General features: G+C 41.6%; 1 protein-coding gene across 2 annotated transcripts in view; it reads left to right on the top strand.

Moving 5' to 3' along the window:
* Positions 1-25382, top strand: part of U2SURP (U2 snRNP associated SURP domain containing) — a 90609-nt gene that overhangs the window by 43449 nt on the left and 21778 nt on the right. For both annotated transcript variants that reach the window (XM_090051878.1, XM_090051879.1), the window contains 10 exons: positions 63-129; positions 213-376; positions 3261-3423; positions 4755-4834; positions 11104-11191; positions 13404-13526; positions 15033-15189; positions 15610-15705; positions 18382-18448; positions 20752-20914. In XM_090051878.1, the coding sequence (XP_089908004.1) occupies positions 63-129; positions 213-376; positions 3261-3423; positions 4755-4834; positions 11104-11191; positions 13404-13526; positions 15033-15189; positions 15610-15705; positions 18382-18448; positions 20752-20914 (1168 nt within the window). The remainder of the gene's footprint in view (positions 1-62; positions 130-212; positions 377-3260; positions 3424-4754; positions 4835-11103; positions 11192-13403; positions 13527-15032; positions 15190-15609; positions 15706-18381; positions 18449-20751; positions 20915-25382) is intronic.

The following is a 25382-nucleotide window of genomic DNA, read 5'->3' on the forward strand; positions in this document are numbered from 1 at the left end:
GTTTCACTTCATTTAAATACTTCATAATGTACTTTATTTTTTTCTCTCCATCTTTGGCTTAGGTTTTTATTTGAAAACCAAACTCCAGCCCATGTTTACTACAGGTGGAAGCTTTATTCAATTCTACAGGCAAGTAACATTTTAGTGGCGGTTCACAGTTTTAAATATGAAATTCAGAAACACCAAATATGATATATTTTTGCTTTTCTTAGGGAGATGCTCCAACCAAATGGAGGACAGAAGATTTTCGTATGTTCAAAAATGGATCATTTTGGAGGCCGCCACCATTAAATCCATACCTGCATGGGATGTCAGAAGAGCAAGAAACTGAAGCATTTGTAGAGGAACCTAATAAGAAGGGTGCACTTAAGGAAGAGTAAGAGCTTTTACATTTTCAAATGTGTCTGTCTTGTGAATATTTTTTTGCAAATTTTACAATGTGTAAATCTTGACATGGTACAATATTTGTTGGAATGTTAAGTAGGAGCTCTCCTTTAAATTTTATTTTTTTGTGTGCTTTTTTTCACTATAGCTTATGTGGAAGGGAATGCTCAGATTATTCAGTTGGAAGAGTCTTGTATTTACAGGGAATTGGAGGGAAGATTGTTACAGTTTTTTTGCCTGGTTTTCTTTTTACTATCTGGTAGTGCAGTAATATAATACTGCACTCTAGACTGGCATGTTTTGCTGATTTCATGAGACTTTGGCTGCTTTGGATATCAGAAAAGAGCTAAATGTTAATGATGTCCCTGCTTACATATTTTGTCAGCAAAATTTGGTTGGCCTAACTTCAGTAACTAGGGGAGTAGCTGTTTTATAGTTAAATTTTTATATTTACTGATTCCACTGACCAAAAGTTTAAAATGGGGAAGAGCTGGGCCTGTGCAAAGCAGCAAGTATTTGATTTGGATTTGGCCGATTCGGTGATTCAAGCCAGTGCCCCAATTCAATTTGGCTGAATTGGATTTGAAGATTTGGCCATAGACTAAATAGGCAGCAGTCCTCTACCACAGCTGCCTCTAGCTGGTAAGTCTGTTGTGGTAGGGGGAGGGAAGGGGTGTATGGAGGTGCAGATAAACACCTCCACAGCGAGGGAGGGATTGGGTCTGGGACAAGCTGCCCAGCCAGTGTTGGGGGTGTGGGACTCAGGGAGGGGGGTTCCTGCCACTGTGCCATCAGTCCAGGAGCTGCTCTTCCGGTGGCTCCTCTGGCAGCTTTTGCTGCCAGTCCAGGAGGGCATGGGAGTGGGCATGTGCCCCTGGATCTGCGTGCGGCAGGCTCGGCGCAGCTGCACTCCAGGAGGCTAGCCCCAGCCGCCCACAGCTGGGCTGTGCTTTGGATGCTTAGCCTCAGCCACAGCCCAGAGCTCAGCCCTGGCTCTGCCCACCCTGCAGAGCGCAGTGGAGTGGGAGCCATGGGGGCTGCAACCACACTAAAATTCACCATAGCCCCTGGTGCTAGCCCCGCCCTTATCCGGGTGCATGTGCCCACCCCCATGCCCTGCTGCTGCTTGCACAGCAGTCCAGGAGCTCTTCCAGCGGCTCTCACTGCCAGTCCGGAAGAGCATGGGAGCGGGCCTGTGCCCTAGGATCTGTGTGGGGCAGGCTGGGCTGCACTGCGCTGCGCTCCAGGAGGCTAGCCCCAGTTGCCCACTGCTGGCCTGCACTTTGCAGGGTGAGGCTGGAGCGGCTTCTGCCACTGCCCGCTGCTTGTCTGACGTAGCGCAGTGGCACCGTCCCATGCCTCCCCGCCCCAGCTGGGTGAGCAGCGGGAGGGCATAGCGTCCACTTCCAGTGCCTTCCGTGCCCCCGTTCAGAGCTCAGCCCAGCCCAGCCCGCTCCACGCAGATCCGGGAGCACACACCTGCTCCCATGCCTTCCTGGACTGGTGGCAAGAGCCACTGGAGGAGCCGCTGAAAGAGCAGCTCCTCTACCGGCAGCGTGTGGCAGCACACAATGGTGGGAGCTCTCCTTCCTAAGTCCCATGCCTCCTGCCCCGGCTTGCCCCAGCCCCAATCCCTCCCTTGCTGTGGGGGCATTTGGTCTGCCCTCCCCACCACTCCGCGCCTTTCCTTCCCCCCTCCGCCTACTACAACAGACTTACCAGCTGGAGGCAGCTGTGTCCAGTGTGGTTGAGGACTGCTGCCTGTTTAGTCTATGGCTGAATCTCCCAACCAGCGCCGAATCGATTCGGAGGCTTCTGATTTGATTCAGGCCTTTTAGTGGGTCTCCCAATTCTATTTGGATTTGTAGATTTGGCCACTGAATCGGGCCAGATCTCCTCCGAATTGAATCAGCTACCAAAGCTTCGCACAGCCCTAGGAAGAGCTACTTATAGCCAGAAGAACAGCAAATGTTCTGTTCTTCCACTTACCCTGTGATGACATGCTAATAACAAAAGTTGACATGACCAAAGTGTTTTGGTACAAGACTAACTTTGTCAGTGAACTACTGAAATCAACCATGGTATTTTCAGTTCAGTTCAGAATAGAAACTTGAAAATAATTGTCTTACAAATCCATCTGACAAATAGATTCTCTGATTAGTATGCACAATGCAGAGTCACATGGCAAAGAATAGTTTTGTGTACTTGCTTGCATCCACAGCCTCTTAGATTGGAAGTCACCAGCCTGATATCCTGTCACAGATAATGTGTCAGGAATAGGTCTTTGAAGTCTGTGTAATAGAACTTACCTGACTTTCCTTTTATAGATTTGGCTTCCATTTTTCTATCCTTGTTTTCTATTCAGCATTATTGTAGCAAGTATAGTTCTAGAAATGGGTTATAACTGGAAGGAGATAAGAGAGATTACAATGATCTGTGATCTGTTTTGATGTTTAACTTACAATTTAACTTTGTAAAAGGGGGTGAACAGATTTGGGGTTTTTAATCTGAGGCCTTATCTTTATGGGGAAAAGCATGGAATAGCAATTCCTCACTATCCCCATGTGTGTATGCTGACATGCTTACACTTGCATAAAGCCACACTTACTTTGGAGTAAGTGTGTTCACATCAGTATTTGTTCTGCAGTGGTTATTTTCAATAGCTTCCCCAAGATTTCTCTACAAGCAGTAAATATGTATCTTCTAAATACATATGCATCTTAGGCATTGAAAACCTACTACAATACACTATAAAATTGTTATGGTTATTTTGGCCATAAACAAATTTAACCCACCACATGGTCAGTTAGGAATTTTTTGACAAAAGGGCTGCTAATTTATATGAAAACTTGTTAAAACACTGTATGAAATTTTAGACAGAGGGACAAATTAGAGGAAATCCTGCGTGGATTAACGCCTCGTAAGAATGATATTGGGGATGCAATGGTTTTCTGTCTTAATAATGCTGAAGCTGCTGAAGAAATTGTAGACTGCATTACTGAGTCGCTGTCCATTCTGAAGACTCCTCTTCCCAAAAAGGTATGATCATTTTCCTTAATCATATTGCATGTTTTTTGGGATTGCTTATGCACATATTGCAGGAAAAGTATTGTTGCACAGATCACGGGCACATACAAATGTTCAATTCTAGCAGTACAAAATGATTCATGGGAGAGGAAAAATTACAGACCTTCCTCTCCTGCTCCTTTCATCTTGAGACTGGATGGTGATTCCAGTCTGGGGAAAGTGTGGGCTGCTTTATTTGTCCTATCCCCAGGGTAACTGCAGCAGTGGGACAAAGACCCCTGCCTTTTTTTAATGCTGGGATTCCAGTGTGAGAACCAGGCAGGGGGCTTATGACGCTGCTCCCTCAGCTCAGCTCCTGCTGGACCTCGAAGGAGGATAAGTGGCAGGAAAGTGTGACATATGTTCAGTCTTTCAGGAGAAACTGTCCCAGGAACAATTTCTATCTTGTTATATTTAGGTTCTTTATCTCCCAGAACAGCCATTTTTGCTTTGGGAGAAAAAGCTGGACTGTCTGCACCCTTGTGGTGCAGTGAGATATCCACTGTGCAGGAATCCTCTGCAGGTGATTCCTCTGCATGGGAACCCCTCCATGAGTTTGTCCACTTGCAGGAGCATGCCCCAAGTTGGGGTGTAGCAGCTTGATGTAAGCACTGGGGAAATCCCCTGCAGGGAGATTCCCAGGATGCACAATAAGCAAACAGAGGTCTTCCCAACTAAAGCATCACAAACTGTGACTGCCTTTGGTAGTAGCAACATTTTTGGGCTTTTAGAACATAATAATGGGCTAGGATGTCTGTTTGCTTATAACTTTTGATGGCATAAAAATACTTATGCTCACACAAGGGCAGTGTGTATTTGCACCTTAAGTTTCTTTAAAACTAGGACTTGACGTTGATGATCCTTTTTTTGCATTTGTAACCATTTTACTTAGTCTTACAATCTTTTTTTTTTTAAATTTTGAAACCAATTTTTCGTTCATTCCTAAGCTAGCCTTTTCTACCTCCGAGTGTTAGCTTTTTTTATCTTCATGGACAAATATGCAATTTCCAATACAGGAAGTGAAAATAAGAAATCTAAAATCTTTTCCTGATAAGAGTATGAAATTCATGTATGTACTGAAGATTTGATGACTTTTCTTACAAGAAATAATTCAAAACACAGAAAAGGATACTAGTTACCTGCTAACGTGTAGTAAAAATACAGCTGCATCTTGTTAGCTTAATTGAAAATGGCAAAAAGTCTCTTGAATTTGGCTGTCTTCAACATTTATGCCGAGAGAATACAGTATTATCACAATGCAACTTAAAGAATGTCCAAATTAAGACCAAGTTATTTTATTATAGATTGCAAGATTATACTTGGTATCAGATGTGTTATACAACTCTTCAGCTAAAGTTGCCAATGCTTCATATTATAGAAAATTGTAAGTATAAGTTTTTTTTAAAGTTATTGTCAATCAAAATAAAAGAATGTATTAATATTTTAAAAATGCATCCCATCTTAAAAAATCATAGAAAATGAGGGTTGGAAGGAACCTCAGGAGGTCATCTAGTCCAAAACCCTGCTCGAAGCAGGACCAGCCCCAAGTAGATCACTCTAGTCATGGCTTTGCAAGGATGGAGATTCCATCACCTCCTTTAGGTAACACGTTCCAGTGCTTCACCATCTGCCTAGTGAGAGTTTTTTCTAATATCCAACCTAAACTTCCCTTGATTCACCTTGAGGCCACTGGTCCTTGTTCTGTCATCTGCCACCAGTGAGAACAATCTAGCTCCATCCTCTTTGGGAGTTGCCTTTCAGGTAGTTGAAGGCTGCTGTTATTAAATCCCCACTCCTCTTCTCTTCTCCAGACTAAATAATCCTAGTTCTCTCAGCCTGTTCTCAGAAGTCATGTGCCCCAGCCCCTGAACTATTTTCATTGCATTTTGCTGGATTCTCTCCAATTTGTCCACATCCTTTCTGTAGTGGGCCCCCCCAAAACTGGACATTCCAGGTGTGGCCTCACCAGTGCAGAATAGAGGGGAATAATCGCTTCCCTCAATCTGCTGGCAGTGGTGTTACTAATGCAGCCCAGTGTTCTGTTTGCTTTCTTGGGCAGCAAGGGCACACTGCTGACTTGTATCCAGCTTATTGTCCACTGTAACCCTCATAGTTTCATAGTTTCTAGGGTCGAAAGAGACCTGAGCAGATCATCCAGTTCGACCCCCCGGCAGGAAAGAATGCTGGGGTCAAACGACCCCAACAAGATGTTCATCTAACCTCCTCTTAAACAGCCCCAGGGTAGGAGCCTGCACCACTTCTCTTGGAAGTTAGTTCCAGACCCTAGCTGCCCTGACCGTGAAGTAGTGCCTCCTGATATCTGACCTAAACCTACCCTCTGCCAGCTTGTGACCGTTATTCCTGGTCACTCCTGGCGGTACTCAGGGTAACAGTGACTCCCCCAGTGCCTGCTGATCCGCCCCTGACTAGTTTATAACAGGCCACAAGATCCCCCCCCAGCCTTCTCTTTTGGAGGCTGAACAGGTTCAGGTCCCGTAGCCTTTCCTCATAGGGCCTGCCCTGCTGTCCCCTGATCATGCGAGTGGCCCTCCTCTGGACCCTCTCCATGCTGTCGACATTCCTCTTGAAGTGTGGTGCCCGGAACTGGACGCAGTACTCCAACTGCGGCCTGACCAGTGCCGCATAGAGGGGGAGGATCACCTCTTTGGACCTGCTTGAGATGCATCTGTGGATGCATGCCAAGGTGCGGTTGGCCTTCCTAACTGCCTCCCCACACTGCCGGCCCATGTTCATCTTGGAGTCAGTGATGACGCCCAGATCCTTTTCCGCCTCCGTGCTGACAAGAGGGGAGTTCCCTAACCTGTAGGTGTGGTGCCGGTTGTTCCTCCCGAGGTGTATCACCTTGCACTTGTCTGTGTTGAAACCCATCCTGTTCTTGTCTGCCCACCCTTGTAACCTGTCTAGGTCTGATTGTAGCCTGTTGCATCCTTCCAGTGTGCCCACGTCCCCCCACATCTTAGTGTCATCAGCAAATTTGAACAGGGTGCTTTTTAGCCCCTCATCCAAATCACTGATGAAGATGTTGAACAGTGCGGGCCCGAGGACCGAGCCCTGCAGAACCCCACGTCCTTCCAGGTTGAGAAGGACCCATCCACTACCACCCTTTGGGTGCGGCCCTCCAGGCAGTTGGCGATCCATTTGACTGTGTGGGTGTCTACACCACAGCCCCCCAGTTTCTTAATGAGAACGGGGTGAGAGACAGTGTCAAAAGCCTTCCGGAAGTCCAGGAAGACTATATCCGCTGCTACCCCTGCATCTAATGATGTGGTGATCTGATCGTAAAAGGCCACCAGGTTGGTCTGACAGGACCTGCCACTGTGAACCCGTGTTGGTTGCCCCTAAGCATGCAGTCCCCTGTTGGCTCCTCCTGGATGTGTGCCACCATAATTTTCTTGAACAGCTTGCCTAGGATCGAGGTAAGACTAACCAACCTATAGTTTCCCGGGTCCTCCTTCCTGCCTTTTTTGAAGATGGGGACCACGTTGGCCCTCTTCCAGTCCTCCGGTACCTCACCAGAGCACCACGAGTGCTCGTAAAGCCGTGCCAGGGGACTTGCAATGACGTCGGCCAGTTCCTTTAGAACTCTAGGGTGGAGATCATCCGGACCGGCTGAGTTGAATACGTCCAACCTCTCCAGAAGCTCCCTAAATAAATCCTTGCTAACCCGTGGCCCAGGTGTGCTTCCCTCAGGGCCCGAGGGGGGCCCAGCAGGGAGGTGGCTGTTCTGGTCCCTACTTAGGAAGACGGAGGCAAAGAAATTGTTAAACATGTTAGCTTTGCCATCTGGTGTGACGACCAAGTTTCCCAACGTGTCCTGCAAGGGCCCCACATTACCCGGGACCTTCTTTTTACCCGCTATGTATTTAAAAAAGGACTTCTTATTGTCCTTAATCTGGGAAGCTAGTCCCAGTTCCATCTCTACCTTTGCCTTCCTAACTACCCCCCTACATCCCCGAGCAACTACAGAATAGTCCTCCCTGGTGATGACCCCTTCTTTCCATTGGGTGTCAGCCTCCTTTTTAGCAAGGAGACATTCCCGGATGCTTTTGGTGAGCCACGGAGGCTTGTGTGCTCTCCTGCTCCCTTTGATCCTCGTTGGGATTACCTTCCTTTGGGCTTGGAGGATCATCTCCTTAAGGAGCGACCACTCTCCTTGGACACCTAGCTCCCCTCCCCTCTGGGACCTCAGCGCTTCTCCAACTATCCTCCTTAGCTCGTTGAAGTTTGCCCTTCTATAATCTAGGGCTGCTGCCTTACTGCAGGCCTTTGCCACCTTGCGCTGGATGGTGAATTCCAGCAGGCGATGATCACTGTCATCCAGGTGGTCGAGCACCCGCAGCCCCCTCACCAGGTCATCACCCGTGGCCAGCACTAGGTCCAGCAAGGTGTCTCCCCTGGTGGGGCTGTGCACCTCCTGGGTTAGATGGAGATCCTGCATTCTGGCCAAGAACCTACATGAGCGTTCAGACCTGGCTGACTGCTGTTCCCAGCAGATGTCCGGGAAGTTCAGGTCCCCCATGACTACAACATCCTTAGCCTTCGCTACCTCTGTGAGCTGACCCAAGAATTCCTGGTCAAGCTCTTCCCCCTTGGTTGGGAGGTCTGTAGTAGACTCCTACCGTTAAGTCTCTTTCCCCTCGACTGCCTTGTACTCTAACCCAAAGCACTTCATAGTGCCCCTCCCCTGACTCCTTGCTAATTGATGAGGATGTGTATTCCTCCTTAATATAGAGTGCCATGCCCCCACCTCTTGTTTCCTATCCTGTCCCTCCTGTACAGCCTATAGCCCTTGACATTCACCGCCCAATCATGCGTTGCGTCCCACCACGTTTCCGTAATCCGCACTATGTCCGGGCTGGTGTCAGCCAGCAGGAGGTGAGTTCCTCCTGCTTGTTACCCATAATACGAGCGTACCAGAGCCTTTTCTGTAGAGCTGCTGCTTAGCCAGTTGGTCTCAGGCTTGTAGCGGTACATGGATTTCTTCTGTCCTAAGTGCAAAACTTTGCAATTATCCTTGTTTAACCTTATGAGATTTCTTTTGGCCCAATCCTCCAATTTGTTTAGGTCGCTCTGAATCCTAGCCCTACCCTCCAGTAAATCTTCTAATCCCCTCCAGCTTGGTGTAATCTGTGAACCTGCTTAGGGTGCAATCCATCCCATCTTCCAGATTGTTAATGAAGATATTGAACAGAACAGCCCCAGGACTGATGCCTGGGCCACTCCACTTGATACCAGCTGCCAACTAGATGTTGAGCCATTGATCGCTACCTGTTGAGGCCAGCAATACAGCCAGTTTTCTAGCCACAGTACAGTCCATTCTTTCAGTTCATACTTCCTCAGCTTGCTTGCCAGAATGCTGTGGGAGACTGTATCAAAACCCTTGCTGAAATTCAAGGTGTATCATGTCCACTGCTTTCCCTGCATCCACAGAGCCAGTCATTTCATCATAGAAAGCCATCAGGTTGGTCAGGCATGATTTGCCTTTGGTGAATCCATGCCGACTGTTCCTAATCACCTTCTTCTCCTCCAAGTGCTTAGAAATGGATTTCTTGAGGTCCTGTTCCATGGTTTTTCTGGGGACTGAGGTGAGGCTGACTGGGTCTGTAGTTCCCTGGATCCTCTTTCTTCCCTTTCTTAAAGATGGGCATTATATTTGCCCTTTCCAGTTTTCCAGGGTCTCTCCCCCACCCCCTCCTTAGTAGCCGCAAGTTTTCAAAGGTAATGGCCAGTAGTTCTGCAGTTGCATCAACCAAGTCCCTCAGCACCCTTGGATGCATTGAATGTGGCTCCATGGGCGCATTGAATGTGGCCCCATGGACTTGTACATGTCCAGCTTTTCTAAGTAGTCCCTATACTGTTCTTGCGCCACTGTTGGCAACTCACCTTCTTCTGAAACTGCTGTCAGGTGCAGTAGTCTGAGAGCCTGTGAAGACTGAGGTGAAAGTCTTTTAACACTTAAGCCTTTTTTGCCTCCTCTGTCACTGGTTTGCCTCCCCCATTTAGTAAAGGACTTAGACTTCCCTAGATCCTCCTCTTGTTGCTGACATACTTGTAGAAACCCTTCTTGTTACCCTGCATGTCCCTTGCTGGCTGTAACTCCAGTTGTGCTTTGGCCTTCCTGATTTCATTCCTGTATGCCCGAGCAATATTCTTATACTCCTCCCTAGTCACCTGTCCAAACTTCCACTTCTTATAAGCTTCCTTTTTGTGTTTAAGCTAACTAGAGCTCTCGGTTAAGTCAAGCTGGTAGGCTGTCATATTGGTTATTTTTCCTGTACGTTGGGATGGTTTGTTCCTGCATTCTCAGTAAGGTTTCTTTAAAATACAACCAGGGTTCCTGGACTCCTTTCTTTCTCAGACTGGCATTCCAGGGGATCCTGCCCATCAGTTCCCTGAGTGAGTCAAAGTCTGTAAACCTCCCTCATTTCAGTAACAGTACCATTGCAATTATGTACTATAATAGATTATATGCCTTCTTTCTTCCTTACTTCCTTTTTTCAGGTCCGTATATTCTTTTGTGCACAAGCTTTCTTTGGCTTGGTTTTCAAAAGTGGATTTTAAGATCCTACATCCATTTTCAACAGTCTTGGCAATTTTCAGTCATCTTTCAGATGTTATTTCTTAAGCTGTGTATAGATGTAACTTTAAAATGGGTATGGGGGAGTTGCTGCTTGAGAATGTGCATGCTTCTGAATTGATACAATAGAGCTAAATCACTGTAAGTTGAACCCTTGAAGTTACAATGGCTTTGCTACACTTGCATTGGCATAGGAGCATCTGATAGCAATACAGTCTGTCACTACTACCCTTTTGTTTTTAGTTTGTACTTTTTTCTTTTTATAAATTCATTTTTGTTAGCAGATTAAGTAGTTCCATGGAATTAGAAGTGATAACCTATGTCACAAGGAACAGATATTTAGTGGCTTTGTGGGTGGTTTTATTGAACTTATTCCCAAATATACTATTGTAATAGCATAACAAGTAGCATTTGTAGACAGCAGTGGAATTTAAAATTTGAATTTGTCCTTTGAAAGTTTAGGGGATAATTTTGTTTCAGTGCAGGGGAAACTCTTAATAAAATTCCTTGTTGCAGCTCTAAATTGCATCATGGGGCTGAAAGCCAGGGAAAGTGGAGGGGCTGGACTTGGGGACTCCTGGGTTCTCTATCGTTTTTTTTTTTTTTTTTTTTTTTTTTTTTATAATTACAGGAGGTTGGAGGCTGCTGAAGTTATGGCATCCTTGCCATAGCATCATGGTTTAGTTTCTGAAGCTCTGCCTGCAGCAGCCCCACCCAAGTCCTTAAGTCAACCTTTTTAAGGGAGCCTGATGGTGCCCCTCTACTAAACTTTCAAAGAAAACACTGTCTGGCTGGGGGTTTTTTGCTGTAGCCTTTTTAAAGCAGTCTGAAGGGACTAAAGGAGGAGTGCATGAGGATCTCCATTTTAAATTTTTACGTATAATTGTCTTAGTTCAATGGATGGCTTAGAGTTTAGAGGTCTGTGAGAAGAAATATATAAGATGCAGTCCATTTAATAGAAACATGTTTCAGAAACTGTATTAATGATATATACTGCATTGGAATGGCATTTGTCATAGTACAAAATTTAACTAAATGCATGTGTTTAATTCCAGTTTTGAAACAAAATTATGTCAGATATTCTCTGATCTCAATGCTACTTATCGTACAATACAAGGCCATTTGCAGTCTGAGAATTTCAAGGTATGTGTATCATTGTTTATATGACACTTAAATAGGTGAATTAGGAATATACTTCTTCATAAAAGCATGGGTAAATAGCATGGCTAACACACAAATCCCTTTGTATTTATACAGTTCCATTTCATTTCTTTATCACAAAGTACCAAACAAACCTCCAGAAGTTACTTTTAATTTACTACAAAATGTGCAGCACTACCAAAAATAAAGTGGTCTGGGTGGCTAGGCGTTCAAAGCCCTCTAGCCTGTGGATGACAGAATTGACGCAAAGATACACTCTCCAGCAATGAGGCTGTCATGATCAGCCCCTGCTACCTCCTTTTGCACCGGAGATGAGGGTGAAGGGGCTTCTTGTAACCAGTGGCAGAATCTGATGTGGGGACATAGGCCCTGCCCCCCAAATCAGCCCCTGCTGCAGGGAGACTCCTTACCCTTGCCATCTAACCCAGGGCTGTTTTTGGGCACACTGCAGGGTTGGGGGTAGCTCTGATTGCTGTTCTGTATCCCACGGGGATTGTTCTCTGTGGCTGCTTGCGTGCTGGGACTTTAAAGGAAGTTCCAGCAGCTCAACATGGGGAATCTAGGGATGTAAATATTGTTTAAAGAAGTATCATTTAACCTGCTCTAATTATGTCGGTTAAGTGGTTAACAGATAACACAATAGCTCAGACATGACTGCTACAGAAAGCTGCTCCTGGGGTCTCTGGGAGGAGGAGGAGTTGGGGAGGGAAGGGAGAGTCAGTGGCAAGCCCAGCTACTTCATGTGGGCAGCAGCAGGCAAGGAGCTTTCCCAGTCTGATGCAGTTGCTGGTGGTGCTGGGAGGGAGGAGCACCTGTGAAAGAGCAGCTAATTGATTAAGTCTTGAGTCATTAGGCTGCCTGCTGCATTCCTGTTTACCCTCATAGGCCAGGAGGTACTAGTCCACACCCCTCCCCCCCCCCCTTTTCCCTTCCCCCTCCCCTCCTCCTTAGTCACTGCTCTGCTTCCCTTCCCCTCCCCACTGGACTGTAATGCTAACTTTTCCCATTCTTTAGGACAATCCAGTCCTTAGTGCTGCAGCTGCCTGAGTTCACTTTACAGTTAGGGCTGCTCACCCACTGACACTGTAAAGGTCACACAGCAGGCGGCTTCCTGGATATTTTAAAGGGCATGTGGTAGCCAAACGGTCCTCCTTAGTAGAGGAGGCAGGGAGCCAGCTGCTGTCTTTCCCATTTATTTGGAAGTGGGGGGAGAAAGCATAGTACTGTGCAACTTCTGGTGGGTAAAGATGTGACGATGCAAAATTTGTCCCAGCACAATGAAGAAGTTGATGTTTGAATTTGTAACTTTTGTTGCAAATCCTTTGTTTCTGGGGTGGATTAGCTGTTATTTCTTAATCCATTTAACATCTTCATATTACTGTTTGTTGTGGGAAATAGACATATATTCTGCAACAGATTTAATGTCTGGAGTTGCCAAAAATAGTTGTTTTGAATCTGTGCTGAAATTGTGACCTTTCTAAAAAAATGTTTAAAAGAAAAACAGGCTTAAAAAAAGTTTAGTACTTGATAATTAGACTTTATTAAACCCTACAGCATGCTAATTTTCTATTTTAAAGCTAAATTCATTTCTGATTTTCACAAGGTGGAGGTAACTATACAATATTTAATGTTTTTCTTGTTGAAAATATTTTATATGCCAAACGCATGTGTTCAGACTTTGCAAATTGTGATTCTGGTAGGAACCTGGCAGACAAGTTTGAGCAGTTGGCTAATTTTTTCATAAATTGTATGTACTTAGAATAAAAATCAGTGTTTAAATGGAAATGATGGTACAGTATTAATTCAGTTATACAAATAACACATCTCTAATTACTTCAATCACATGTCGATACATTTTTCTATATTCTTGTACAAGAAACCACATCTATTTTATTTGGTAAAGATGGTCATTTTGATAGAACTTTTGAATAGAATGATTAATTTCCTTTGCTTTTGGAACTGGCTAGCAGAAAATGAAAGTAATGTAAACTTAATCGGATATTAACAAAACCCAAATGAGGTAGGAAAGAGTTCAGACCTGTTTTTAGGTCACTAGATATTCTGAACATAATGGCATCTTAATATGTACAAATAGAATTATTTAACAATATCACTGTTATCTCTAATATGTTTCTGATGGTTTGAAATATTTTCTTATGAATTATACTATTTTTTTTTTATCTGCTACTTTTAGCAACGGGTAATGACATGCTTCAGAGCATGGGAGGACTGGGCAATTTATCCAGAGCCCTTTTTAATCAAACTGCAGAATATTTTCTTGGGGCTAGTAAATATCATAGAAGATAAAGAAACTGAGGTAAGTGGTTGGCTTAGTAAAAGTGACACAGTGATGATGATGCTTCTGTAGGGGAAACAACAACAACAAAAAGCAACAAGGATTCTATTAGCATCCTTAGTTGGGTGTGTGAGACTGTTCATGACACAGGTAGTAATTTATGGATTTTGTCAAACCTGAGCTTTTGTCTAGGTATTCAGGTAGAAATTGAAAACTTTTTGCCACATATCCCATAAAAGACATGCACACAGTGGCTTTCAGGTATGGCTATTCCTACCACCACTTGTGTCTTTTGTTACTTTTTACTTACTATAAAGCACAATATGTGAAGTTTCATACAGAAACCATTTAGAAACTGAAGCTAGCATAGAATGTGACAGGTCACTTACTTTCTATTGGATGTACCTTGTAATATTTGTCTGTGAATTTCCAGGTGGCATTTTAGGTGTTGCTTTTGACTTTTTTCACGGCCTAGAAAACTTGGGACTTTGTTACCTGAACCACCTTTTTGACTCCAATGCCATGTGTTACTTGTAGAATTAATAAGTAATTTGAACTTTTTCAGTTGATATCAAAGGAGGGAGTTGGTAAATCATTCTCGAAAATGAAGTTTGTTAAATTTCCAGGCTAGATGTGAAACATCTTTTTTTAACTTATTTTTGAGGAAGGCTTATGAAGGAATATGATGGATGTGTTATTTGAATGGGATGTACAAACTATTAAGGCATTATTTTGACATTGGGTAATTTCATATTAGAATTCCCATAGCGTAGGGAAGATGTTTGTTGATGTTTTTACATCTGATTTATATATCCCATGTTGGGAAGGTCAACTCACAGTAAACAGGAAAGTGTTAGGAGGAGTTTCTACTTTATAGCGCTGCTAAGATATAGTATTGAAAAAGAGGTAGACAAATTACAATATAAATGGAAGGTAAGTTTGTTTCCACTCAGCAGTAAAAAAAAAAAAACAAAACCCAAGAAAACATACAAGCCTGAAGAAAACGTGCATGCCTATTATATTAGAAAAGTTATTTACCAGCTGTTCATTTTGTGTGTTAATACCAGGAATGGTATTAACATTTGCCATCTCCTGGAATTAAAAAAACTCCTATGGAATTTTTCAGTGTCTGTTAGGTATACATCAAGTTTTGCTTCTGAATTCATGCAAGTGGCTCACTTGAAGCAGTGTGGGATTTGTATGTTCCATTTTTTTGTATAATCAATCTCTTAAAGCTCCAAATAACTTGTTGAGAAATTACAGGCTATTGCTTATAATTGTTGTGTAAGAGAAAATGTGGCAATTTCTTCTACTGAAAATTATGTAAGGAGCAAAAATCAAGCTGGAATGCTGCCCTGACTTTTGTATGGTTGGGACTGTTTTGCTTTGTATTTCAAAGGTTTGACACTCTTCTATCTATTTAAAGCAAACAGATTTGTTTTATGAAGTGAAGTAATTAGAAGAGAAATTAAAGAAAATAACCTAGCACACTAGCTAAAGGGATTTCAGGTTTTATTTTGTCTCCAGGAAGTACCAGATGATCTTGATGGTGCCCCCATTGAGGAAGAGCTTGATGGTGCACCATTGGAAGATGTAGATGGAATTCCTATTGATGCTGCTCCCATTGATGATCTTGATGGTGTCCCTATTAAATCCCTTGATGATGACCTTGATGGTGTACCTTGTAAGAAATGGTTTAGTTTTAATTTTGGAATTCTTTAAGTTTCCTAATGTAATGCACAGGAAATATATCTATATTGCTAACTTTAGTGATCACAAGAGTTGTTTTTGGAATAGCAGCAAGAAAACAACATTAAGCAAGATGGATGGAAACTAGAATTAATAATTATGCAAAATACAAGAATGAATTTAGAATATAATTCTGATTGTAATGTCTTGGGGGACAAGGGCAATGTCTTTTTCTGCATTTACTTACTATAGTTGGGCCATGGCTTTTGTCCCTTTTGTATAAGCAGTACAACTAGCAAGAGCACAAGCTTTTAATTTTTGATTACCCTGCAAGTTCCCTAATATAAAGTAAGATTTAAAGACTTATTGGAGAATTTTCAACAATGATTTTTCTTAATGTTTTTTCCCTCAACAGTGGATACTTCTGAAGATTCTAAAAAAAATGAGCCCATATTTAAGGTTGCCCCTTCAAAATGGGAAGCAGTGGATGAATCGGAATTAGAAGCTCAAGGTTAGTTTGAAGTAATGCCTTAGTTTTAAAGACACTTTCCTAAATAAACTGGAATTGTGATGTTTTTCTTTTTTGTGAGTTTAGTCACTTTCTTCACAGAGGGCATGTCTACATGAGGCACTACTACAGAGTGGTTAATTTGCAGTGGTGCCAGCAAACATCTTTTTAGTGACACTACTGTGCAATAGCCTAATAATGCTGCATAGTAGCATATTATTACTGCCTGTGCTGTGACACATTACTGTGCAGTTTTATTGGGCTACTGCACAGTCAGTCTCATGTAGACATGCCCAGATATTTCTAAATAAACCATCTAAATCTATCACACAGCTAGGTTAGTGCAGCCTATCTGAATAAGATATATTGTAGTATCCATTGCATTGTCTCCCTCAGTACTGACTCTTTTTTCAAGTCATGGTCCAATGATTCCTGTGTCTTCACTAGTGTTAAATGTCCAGCAGATATCACCAAACAGGGTTGCAGACAGTTCAACCAGAATTCCTCTGTTGCCCCCTCTCTTACCCTGTTACCTGTGATTAGCGTGGCCCCACACTTTAGATTGTTCCAATGGAACCAGACGAGATTGTCCTGCAGCTCATCTGCATGCAAATTATTGGAGGGTCTCTGGACTTATGACAAGAACACCTGGTTCCAGTCACGAGTTGAGGGCCAATTAGCACATGAATCCTTTGTTGAAGGGTATCTGGAGTGTACACACATACTGAGCAGTGCTGAGCTATAGCATCACTGTGGCTCTGTTGGGGCCCAGCCTGATTAAGTATATGGTAAAAAATGAGCCTTTTGGCTTTGGATTAATATCATGCATAGTTTGTACTCTATATAAGGAGGTACAAAGGTGCTGCTTAAAAATATGTTTGTGGCCTAAAGCTTGCAACAATTGGGAAAAAAAAAAAAAAGATAAAATGTTTCAGTTCACCCATCAGCGTTTTCAAATTTGCTTTTCGTTTCCATATGCTCAAGGAGAGCAGAAGTGGGGAAGGAGCTACAGGGGAAAAAAGTTGGGGCTGCAGAGGGCAAGGGGGCCACTTGGTCCTCCCCTCCCCCAGATTTTTTTTTTCCTTGCTGTAGTGGGACAAAATCGAGGCAGACCTCTACTAATTGGATCTTATACCTGGAAAATTGTAACAAATTTATATATTTTCCATACATAGTATCTAATTACTGGGGGGTAATCCTGTCTTCAGGGTTGCTTATAGCCAAATAGATATGGTAATTATTGGGGTAGCTTACTGTGCATAATGTACAAAGGTTTTTCTTAACTGCTGCTAAACCAATTGCTCCTAGATGTGCAAGAAATTGTGGAAGATTACTAGTGTGGGTTCAAGAAAGATCAACTTGTGTTCAGATGTTTTCAATGAGGTTATTGCTAGAAAATAAATAGGAAGTTGCAAAAGATGTACACCATTTTTTATATAGACTTCATCAAGCTCATAATAGTATTAGAAGATAGTCACAGTGGTCAATCATGGTGGGGTTTGGAATTGAAGAGTCAAGGTGTTATATGAGAATTGATGGGAATCAGTAATGGTCTCAAACAAGGGGTGTGGGGTCACTTATGCTTTTCAGCTTGATGGTTGAGAAGGTTTTAAGAGCTGCTGAAGAAGAAAAAAAGGGTCTGCATCTAAACTGATTGCACCAGGTATTTGCATATGCAGGTGATACCTGCCTAATAGGAGAAGAAATGGAAATGGTAGAAAAGAATAGAGAAATCATAGTCAAATAAGATACGTTTACTATCAGTGTCAACAAGACTAAATAGATGATCATATCCATAAATAGATCTCAAGATCACAGGAAGGTAAGGTTAGGGAATGAAAATGGGGAGAAGGTAGAGAAATTTAAATATTTAGGAACAGTAATAACTAGGGACAATCAAATAATTCAAGAAATCAAGGCAAAAACAATGCAAATATGTGACTTTTGAGCTTGGATAAAACAATCAGATCAAGGAAAATGTCAGGGAAACTTAAAATCCAGCTTTTTAAAAAATTGTTCAACCTGGCTTTTTTAATACAAGTGGGAATTCTAGAGGCTAACAAAGGCAATTGGAAACAGGCTGCCAGTATTTGAAAACAAAGTGCTAAGGAAAATATTTGATACAGTACAAGAAAATGGAACATGGAGAAGAGAAGACATAATCAAGAGCTTGTGGACCTTTATAAAAGATCTGGTATTTTGAGCAAGATAAAAGCACAGAAAATGAAGTGTGCAAGGCATATTGCAAGGACTGAAGCGAGAAGGCATGTGAAGGAGATTTTGGAAGCTGTGAGGTGAAAGTAATTAGAACTTGAGGTGGATGGAGGCAACAATAAGACAAAGATGTGGCAAGGTGGAAGGAGATTTCCATCTCCAATCTTGTGCAGGCTTTAGTTAAGGTGGTTATAGGCCCATGAGGCCTGTGAGATCAGAGAGAGAGAAAGAAAGTAGTTTTGCTATGGAATTCTATTAAATACTAAATCTCAAATATAGATATATGTTCTGGTTTTAAGTTCAGTTTTCAAGTCAGTGAAATTTATTCAATGAATATAGGGGCATTTGAATTAAACAGTGTCATGAGGTTTTATTTTATGAATTTTTATAAATCATTTTACATATGACTGTCAAATTTCAGATGAAAAAATTTTTTTTTTGTAATTTCCCCCACTTCTTCCCCAGCTGTTACAACATCTAAATGGGAATTATTTGACCAGCATGAAGAATCAGAAGAGGAAGAAAATCAAATGTGAGTGTATGTGTGTGTGTGTATATATGTGTGTGTGTGTATGGCACCTGACTTTCCTTTGGATTAAGCCAGGAAGGCTGAGAGGGGGACATTGGTGTATGGGCAGCTTAGTTTCTCCATATACACTGCCCAGGCTTTTGCGCCTAGGAGAGGTTACTCCAGCTTTGCTTTCTCTCTCAAGCTAGGATTATGTTCAGTGAGCTCATGTCTCACTTGGTGTAATCTTGTGTTGTGAGAGAGATGGATGCCTACTACTACTATTACTGCTAGATTTTCTAGTTTAACAGTCTTTTTTCAGAAAAATAAGAGGTAAAATTGATGCTCTTGAAATATATTAAATGCTATCTTGGAAAATATTTTTGATCAGTTTATATCCAGAAACCAGTAAGAAATCCTTAGCTCTGACTTAGATTTCCCCAGTGCATTTTTATTTATAAGTTAGTTCTAATGAAGTGTTATGGAAGACTGAAAAACTAGCAGTGTGTTCCTTTAAGTTTTAAAGATCTGCTTGTGAAATTGAGTTTTGGGATTGAAAAATACCAGTTTTCTTTGAGAGAGTACCTGTTGGCTCTTCACTTAAAATATTTTTGTTTATGTGAAGAGTAGAGATGATGTCATTTCTGGACTTCTTTGAAAGTAGGATCTATCTTCCTGTAACTTTGATATCAAACTGTAGTTCTATTCTGTGGTTTTAATGGAGAAACAGATCCCAGAATATAGAATGGTTAAACATGAGAATTTCAGACTATTTGTTTTATTCCATATGAAGGAAGAAAAGCTGAAAGATGACATAATATAAAAAGCTGTAACTTTCTTTTGTACCTCAGCTACTTGAATCAACTACTCTTCTGTTCTAGATATATTGAGTCCTTTTAATGCTTAGCCAGCATATATGGCATGATTAATCCCAACTCTAACATGTGACTTTCTTCTTTAAACTATTCATGGACTCTTTATTGATCTAGAATGCCAATACTGGGTTTGCTTCTATATCATCTTATAGTCATTCTACATTATTTCATTGGATAATCCTGAAAGCTTGTACCTTCCCATACTCTCACAAGAAACCTAATCAGGTACCTGCATTTAATCCACATTCCATTACTTCTGTGTCAGGATTTGAACAAAGCCACTGCTTAGATAAAAGTGGAGGTATTTTATAATTTGTAAATACATTTTAAAACAGCTATGCATGCTAAAAACTAGTTGTTTCTCAAGCTCATTTCTGAAGTCTGTATCCTTGTGGTGGATGTTTCACACTCATTTCAGTAACGTGGCTGTTTATTTTCCTTGAGCTTGAGAAAATACTGAGCATGTACAAAATCGGCTTACAGTTTAAAATTATTTTCAACAGTCATTTAAAACCCTTTGTGGTTACAAGTGATATCCAGTTCCTTTGGAAAAAGCCACTTCCACATATGTGACCATTTAAACTTTGAAAACAAGGAAAACATGAAAGTACAGAGATCAGAGGGGATTTTAAGTTGTAGTCCTTTTCAGCAGCATTCACCAGCTTCTAATTTGACTCATTTTTTTTGTAGCAGTGTTGTCAGTTGCATTTTTGGAAGTTATATTTCATATCTCATTAGTGTTAAGTAGGAAGTATCAAATACTTCTTTGCCTCTGAGATTGTTGCATGCCAAACCTATGTTCCTCAGTTTGAAGATTTGCTTTTCTACTTCGAATCAAAAGAACAGCAAGTAACATTTTCACAGATATACTTGTTTGGATATTAATAAATCTTACTCGGTTCTTGTCTTTTGTTCTTCAAGCAGTTTTGAGAGCATCGGTATTAATGTGTTGTTCAACAGCTGAGTTTTCATTTCATGTTGAGATGCAGCACTCTAGTGGCTGTTAAGAGAATATCACTCTAAGTTGATATCTCTAGGTCAGTTCCCAGTTAAAACAGAATCTTTTGTTGGGTTATAGACTTAATTACATTTGAAGAAGCAAAATCATATTGCTTAAAATGATTCTTTGAATAACACGTTAGCTTTATTATGCAAATTATGGACTCCAGCTGAAAAAGTAAAGTTGTTAAAAGGGTTTGAGATGTATTTAGATGAAAAGTGAGAATTATCTGAAGCATAAAAATTCATGCTTCATAAGAAAGGCAAAAAATTAGGATAGTTTGACACCATATGTTGTAAATAATGAAGTAACACATTCAAGTTTTCGTATCTCGATTGACATGTAGAGATCACTTAAACTCTTAAAAGACTCAGTCATACAGATGCAAGTAACACTTGTAACATTTAAAAGCCTTATTAGCTAAGTGTATTTTTCACTTTTGCCCTTTAAAGTCAAGAAGAGGAAAGCGAAGATGAGGAGGATACTCAGAGTTCTAAATCAGAAGAACAGCATATATACTCCAATCCCATCAAAGAAGAAATGCCTGAATCCAAATCATCAATCAAATACTCTGAAATGAGTGAAGAAAAACGTGCCAAGCTCCGAGAGATTGAGGTCAGTATGTTTAAAGAAAACAATAGTGTAGAACAGGAAACTTTATATTTTGAATGAAAGTATTGCAGTCTTGCATTATGGTTTCTGTTAATTCAATGTTGTTGTATTGCACATGAGTATAGTAGGAATATTTACCCACAAAAAAGAAAATGAAGAACTGGGGTAGAGTCACCTATTAAGTGACAACCTAACTTTCAGCTTTGTTTACTTCCTACACTTCTGCTTCAGTTTTTCTTTGCATCCTTCTGTCTAGTTTTTGCTAGTATTTGCTTCTGACAAACTGAAACTTTTCTTAGGCCTTTCAAGTCCCTTTATGGTATTTTCTCTAAGTTGTTCATCTGAAACGCCTTATTTTTGTTTTAACATCATAGATGGGTACTTTGTGTCGGTCTTTCATCGGTCCTATGGGACGCCTATGCCAGCTATGGGACAGGCAGGTCTGAGTGAGGGAGATCCCCTGCCCTCCATCAATGCTAACCTCATGCAGGAACACCTTGAGAGGTTGGATACCTTCAAGTCAGCCTGTCCTGACAATCTGCACCCCAGGGTACTCAAGGAACTGACGAGCATCATAGCCCAGCCTCTGGCACAGATATTTGAGACCTCCTGGCACTCTGGTGTAGTGCCTGAAGACTGGAAGAAGGCCAACATGGTGCCTATCTTCAAGAAAGGGAGGAAAGTGGATCCGGCAAACTACAGGCCCATCAGTCTGACTTCTGTCCTGGGGAAGATCTTAGAAAAGTTTATTAAAGAGGCCATCCTTAATGGACTGGCTGCCAACATCCTGAGGGATAGCCAGCACGGGTTTGTTGCGGGTAGGTCTTGCTTGACCAATCTCATTTCCTTTTATAACCAGGTGACCTATCACCTGGATAAGGGAGAAGAGATTGATGTCCTATATCTTGACTCCATCTGGTATCCCATGATCACCTCTTGGCAAAACCGGCCAATTGTGGGCTTGGGTCCACCACAATCCGCTGGCCGGGAAATTGGCTCCGTGGTCAGACCTAGAGGGTAGTAATTGACGGAAGTCAATTGTCATGGTGCCCTGTGACCAGTGAGGTCCCCCAAGGCTCTGTCCTTGGACCCATATTGTTCAACATCTTCGTTAATCATGTGGACATTGGAGTCAAAAGCAGACTGGCCAAGTTCACCAATGACACCAAACTCTGGGGCAAAGCATCCACACCAGAAGACAGGCAGGCGATCCAGGCTGACCTGGACAGGCTCAGCAAATGGGCGGACAAGAACCTGATGGTGTTTAACACTGAAAAATGCAAGGTTCTCCACCTTGGGAGGAAAAACCTGCAGCACTACGGAAAAAAGAGAGTTGGTGGTCAATAATGACCACAAGATGAACAGTGCAGTATGTTTAAAGAAAACAATAGTGTAGAACAGGAAACTTTATGATGACAGGCTGAGAGCCATGGGGCTCTTTAGCCTGGAAAAACGCAGGCTCAGGGGTGATCTGATGGCCACCTGTAAGTTTATCAGGGGCGGCCACCAGTATCTGGGGGAACGTTTGTTCATCAAAGCGCCCCAAGGGATGATGAAGTCGAATGGTTATAAACTACTGCAAGACCGTTTCAGGCTGGACATAAAGAAGCATTTCTTTACTGTCCAAGCCCCCCAAGGTCTGGAACAGCCTGCCATCGGAGGTGGTTCAAGCACTACATTGAACACTTTCAAGAGTAAATTGGATACTTATCTTGCTGGGATCCTATGAGTCCTGCTGACTTCCTGCTCTTCGGGCTAGGGGCTGGACTTGATGATCTTCTGAGGTCCCTTCCAGCTCTAATGTCTATGAAAATCTATGAAATCTATAGCACTAGAAGCCATTGCTTTAAATATCAGGGTCACCAAGCCAGGTGCTGCGGAAGTGGTAACAGAGGCGGTTTAACCAAAGCTATCAATTTAGCATATAGCAATCCATTTTAGTGTATTTAGTATCTATTGCTCCCCTTTTCTGCTCTTAACAGAGTTGCTTGAGCAGCTGGTAAACTCAGAGGGCACAGATTTTCAACCTTTTTTCTTTCCACTAACCTACAGCTGAGTAGAAGTAGATCTAAAAGCCCCTGTTCATCTAACAAATGTAGGCTTTTCCTCACAGGTTACTATACAGAGCTACGGAGACAGGCTTAAAACTTGCAGTTTTCTCCAAATTTTTTTCTGGTCAAAGCTCGGCAAATAGTCTGCAAGCTGACTTTAGCGCACTGTTTAAGTAAATGCAAATGGTATTACAAGGCTGCTAAATTGGTTATTACAGATTCAGCATCTTTTGGTAGTAAAACATTGTTTTTATTAATATAGTGTACATAACATTTTAATAGCTTGTACAATAATTACTATCAATGCATTTCTTATATAAAAGCAATGTATAGTCAATACTCAAAGTAAAAGAAAAATATTTTAAGAATGGTCGTTCTTAGTTTCTCCAGATGTGCTTTGATATACACTGTTTAATGACTCGGGTTGTAAAAATTAAGCCATAAGTGGAAATTATACCCTTCTTGCTTAGCCCACCAGTTTGAAAGTTAACATAGTAAGAAGGCGTTCATATGCATGAAATATAAATTATTTGAAAATAATTTAAATGGAATTTATTTCTTTCCCTGCTTGGTGGCAGTATTTTGCCAAAAATACCTCTCATTATGGTGCTTATAGTGTAAGATCAGATGTAAACTAGCTTCCAGTTTACTGTAACACTAGCTTAACAATCATGAATGGACTTTTGATCAGCCCAGTAATTTGTAATATTATTAATACTTTAATGAATATTAAAACAAATTGGAAATTTGCTTACTATTTCACAAAATGTGTGTATTGGTAGTGTTTACAATCATGTTTTTAGCAGTGTTGACCATAGCAGTCTCAGCTGGTACATGTAGTTCAGAGCTTTTAACGTGTCTGTCTTGCTTCTTGGAATACATTGCCGTTTTGGTTTGTGTTCTGGCATCCTTGGAGATGCTTTTAAAAACGTATTTTATAGAAAAAGTTAGACTTTGCCCTACCTTCTGAAAGTTATCCTTGATAAGAGCTGAATTTAGTTCAGAATCATAATAGACCATTCTTTTTTACTCCACTGCCAAAACTGAATGAACTTTGAAACCTGGTATGTTATTTGCCCTTTTTGAGAAGCACATCCATAACCAGGTTTGGAAAAAAAATCTGAGTTGTACAATAATTTCCCAGTGTACATTTGGCACCTAAAAACTTAGTGGAATCTGATAAAGCCCTGTCCTTACCGTCAGCGTAGTCTCTGACTTTTTTGCAGTTGGGATAATTTGCATGCGTCTCCTTGAAACTTGCGGAATGGTTCTCTTCCCCCTAGATAATTTAATTAGTTGTTTATCTTGGCAGTTTGGACAACTAGTGATTTCAATGTGAATAGATAACCTGCTGCCTGTTAACCCAGCCTTTGGGAAAACTCAGCGTAGCAAAACAGTACCAGCGTCAAAGGTTGGAATTAGCTGTCTTTATGCCTGCATATATAGCTGGTTAACCTTGGTCAGGGGTAAATTCTTTCCTTCCCCAAGCACAGTTTTTCTCATTGAGATGCTAATATAAAAAACATATACTAAAAGCTAACATCATGTAATAGCAGTTTACAGTTTCCTTTTAAGTGACAAAAAGATTGTTGCATTCATTTGGCTTTTCATTTCAACTTAAATCAGGAAACATTAAGTTAAGGTGCTTGTGCATTGATATATCCCACGTGGGTGAAATGTACACTGCACTTAAGGATTTTTAGTGTAAATCCTTGCAGGGATGATGCATGCACTTTGCACCCTTCCTTGTGCCTCTGGCCAAGAGCATGAAAAGCACAAATTAACCTCATTCTTCCTCAGTTTCTTCTTGCTGCCCATTCTGCAAGTTGGAGCTTTTCATTTTGCTTCAAGCGCCTGGTCTTTTCTTTGCAAATCGTTGCTGTCTTGCATATAAATATTTTGTAGAGTAATTTATTAAATTACTTATCTGTTTTAAAAATGATCTTGGTCTGAAAAGGGAATTGCTTATTTTTTCTGACATTGCGGAAGTTTTCTGGCCTAAAATAGTGTTCTGTTTGTGAGGCTCCTATGCTCATAACTGATGGGCATACTACATACTTGGTTTGTCTCTGGAGAAGCATGTGAAAAGAAAAAGGTCATGCCTGGAAGTCTTTTCAAGAACAGAACCCAATAGTCTTGAGAAGTGCATCTTGGTGTTTGATGGAAAAATCTGTGTATTCTTACTGTGACCCCAGGCTCTTGCGAGTTGAAAGATAGGACTTGGCTTGGCCCAGAAATACTTCATCAGCTCCCTGTACTTCAAAGGGAATAAAATGGTGTTCCTCACACATTGCACTGAGAAGAAACAGCATTCCTTCTCATCTGGACTTTCTTCCATGTACCTCAGGCTTTCTGCTTCTCGTGGCTTCTAAAGAGATTTCCAAGTCCAAAAAGCCCTTACTTGACATCCATAATTGCAT

Source organism: Crocodylus siamensis, chromosome 6 (genome assembly GCF_052110815.1).
Source record: "Crocodylus siamensis isolate JL-2025a chromosome 6, ASM5211081v1, whole genome shotgun sequence".
In the NCBI taxonomy this organism is placed as follows: domain Eukaryota; kingdom Metazoa; phylum Chordata; order Crocodylia; family Crocodylidae; genus Crocodylus; species Crocodylus siamensis.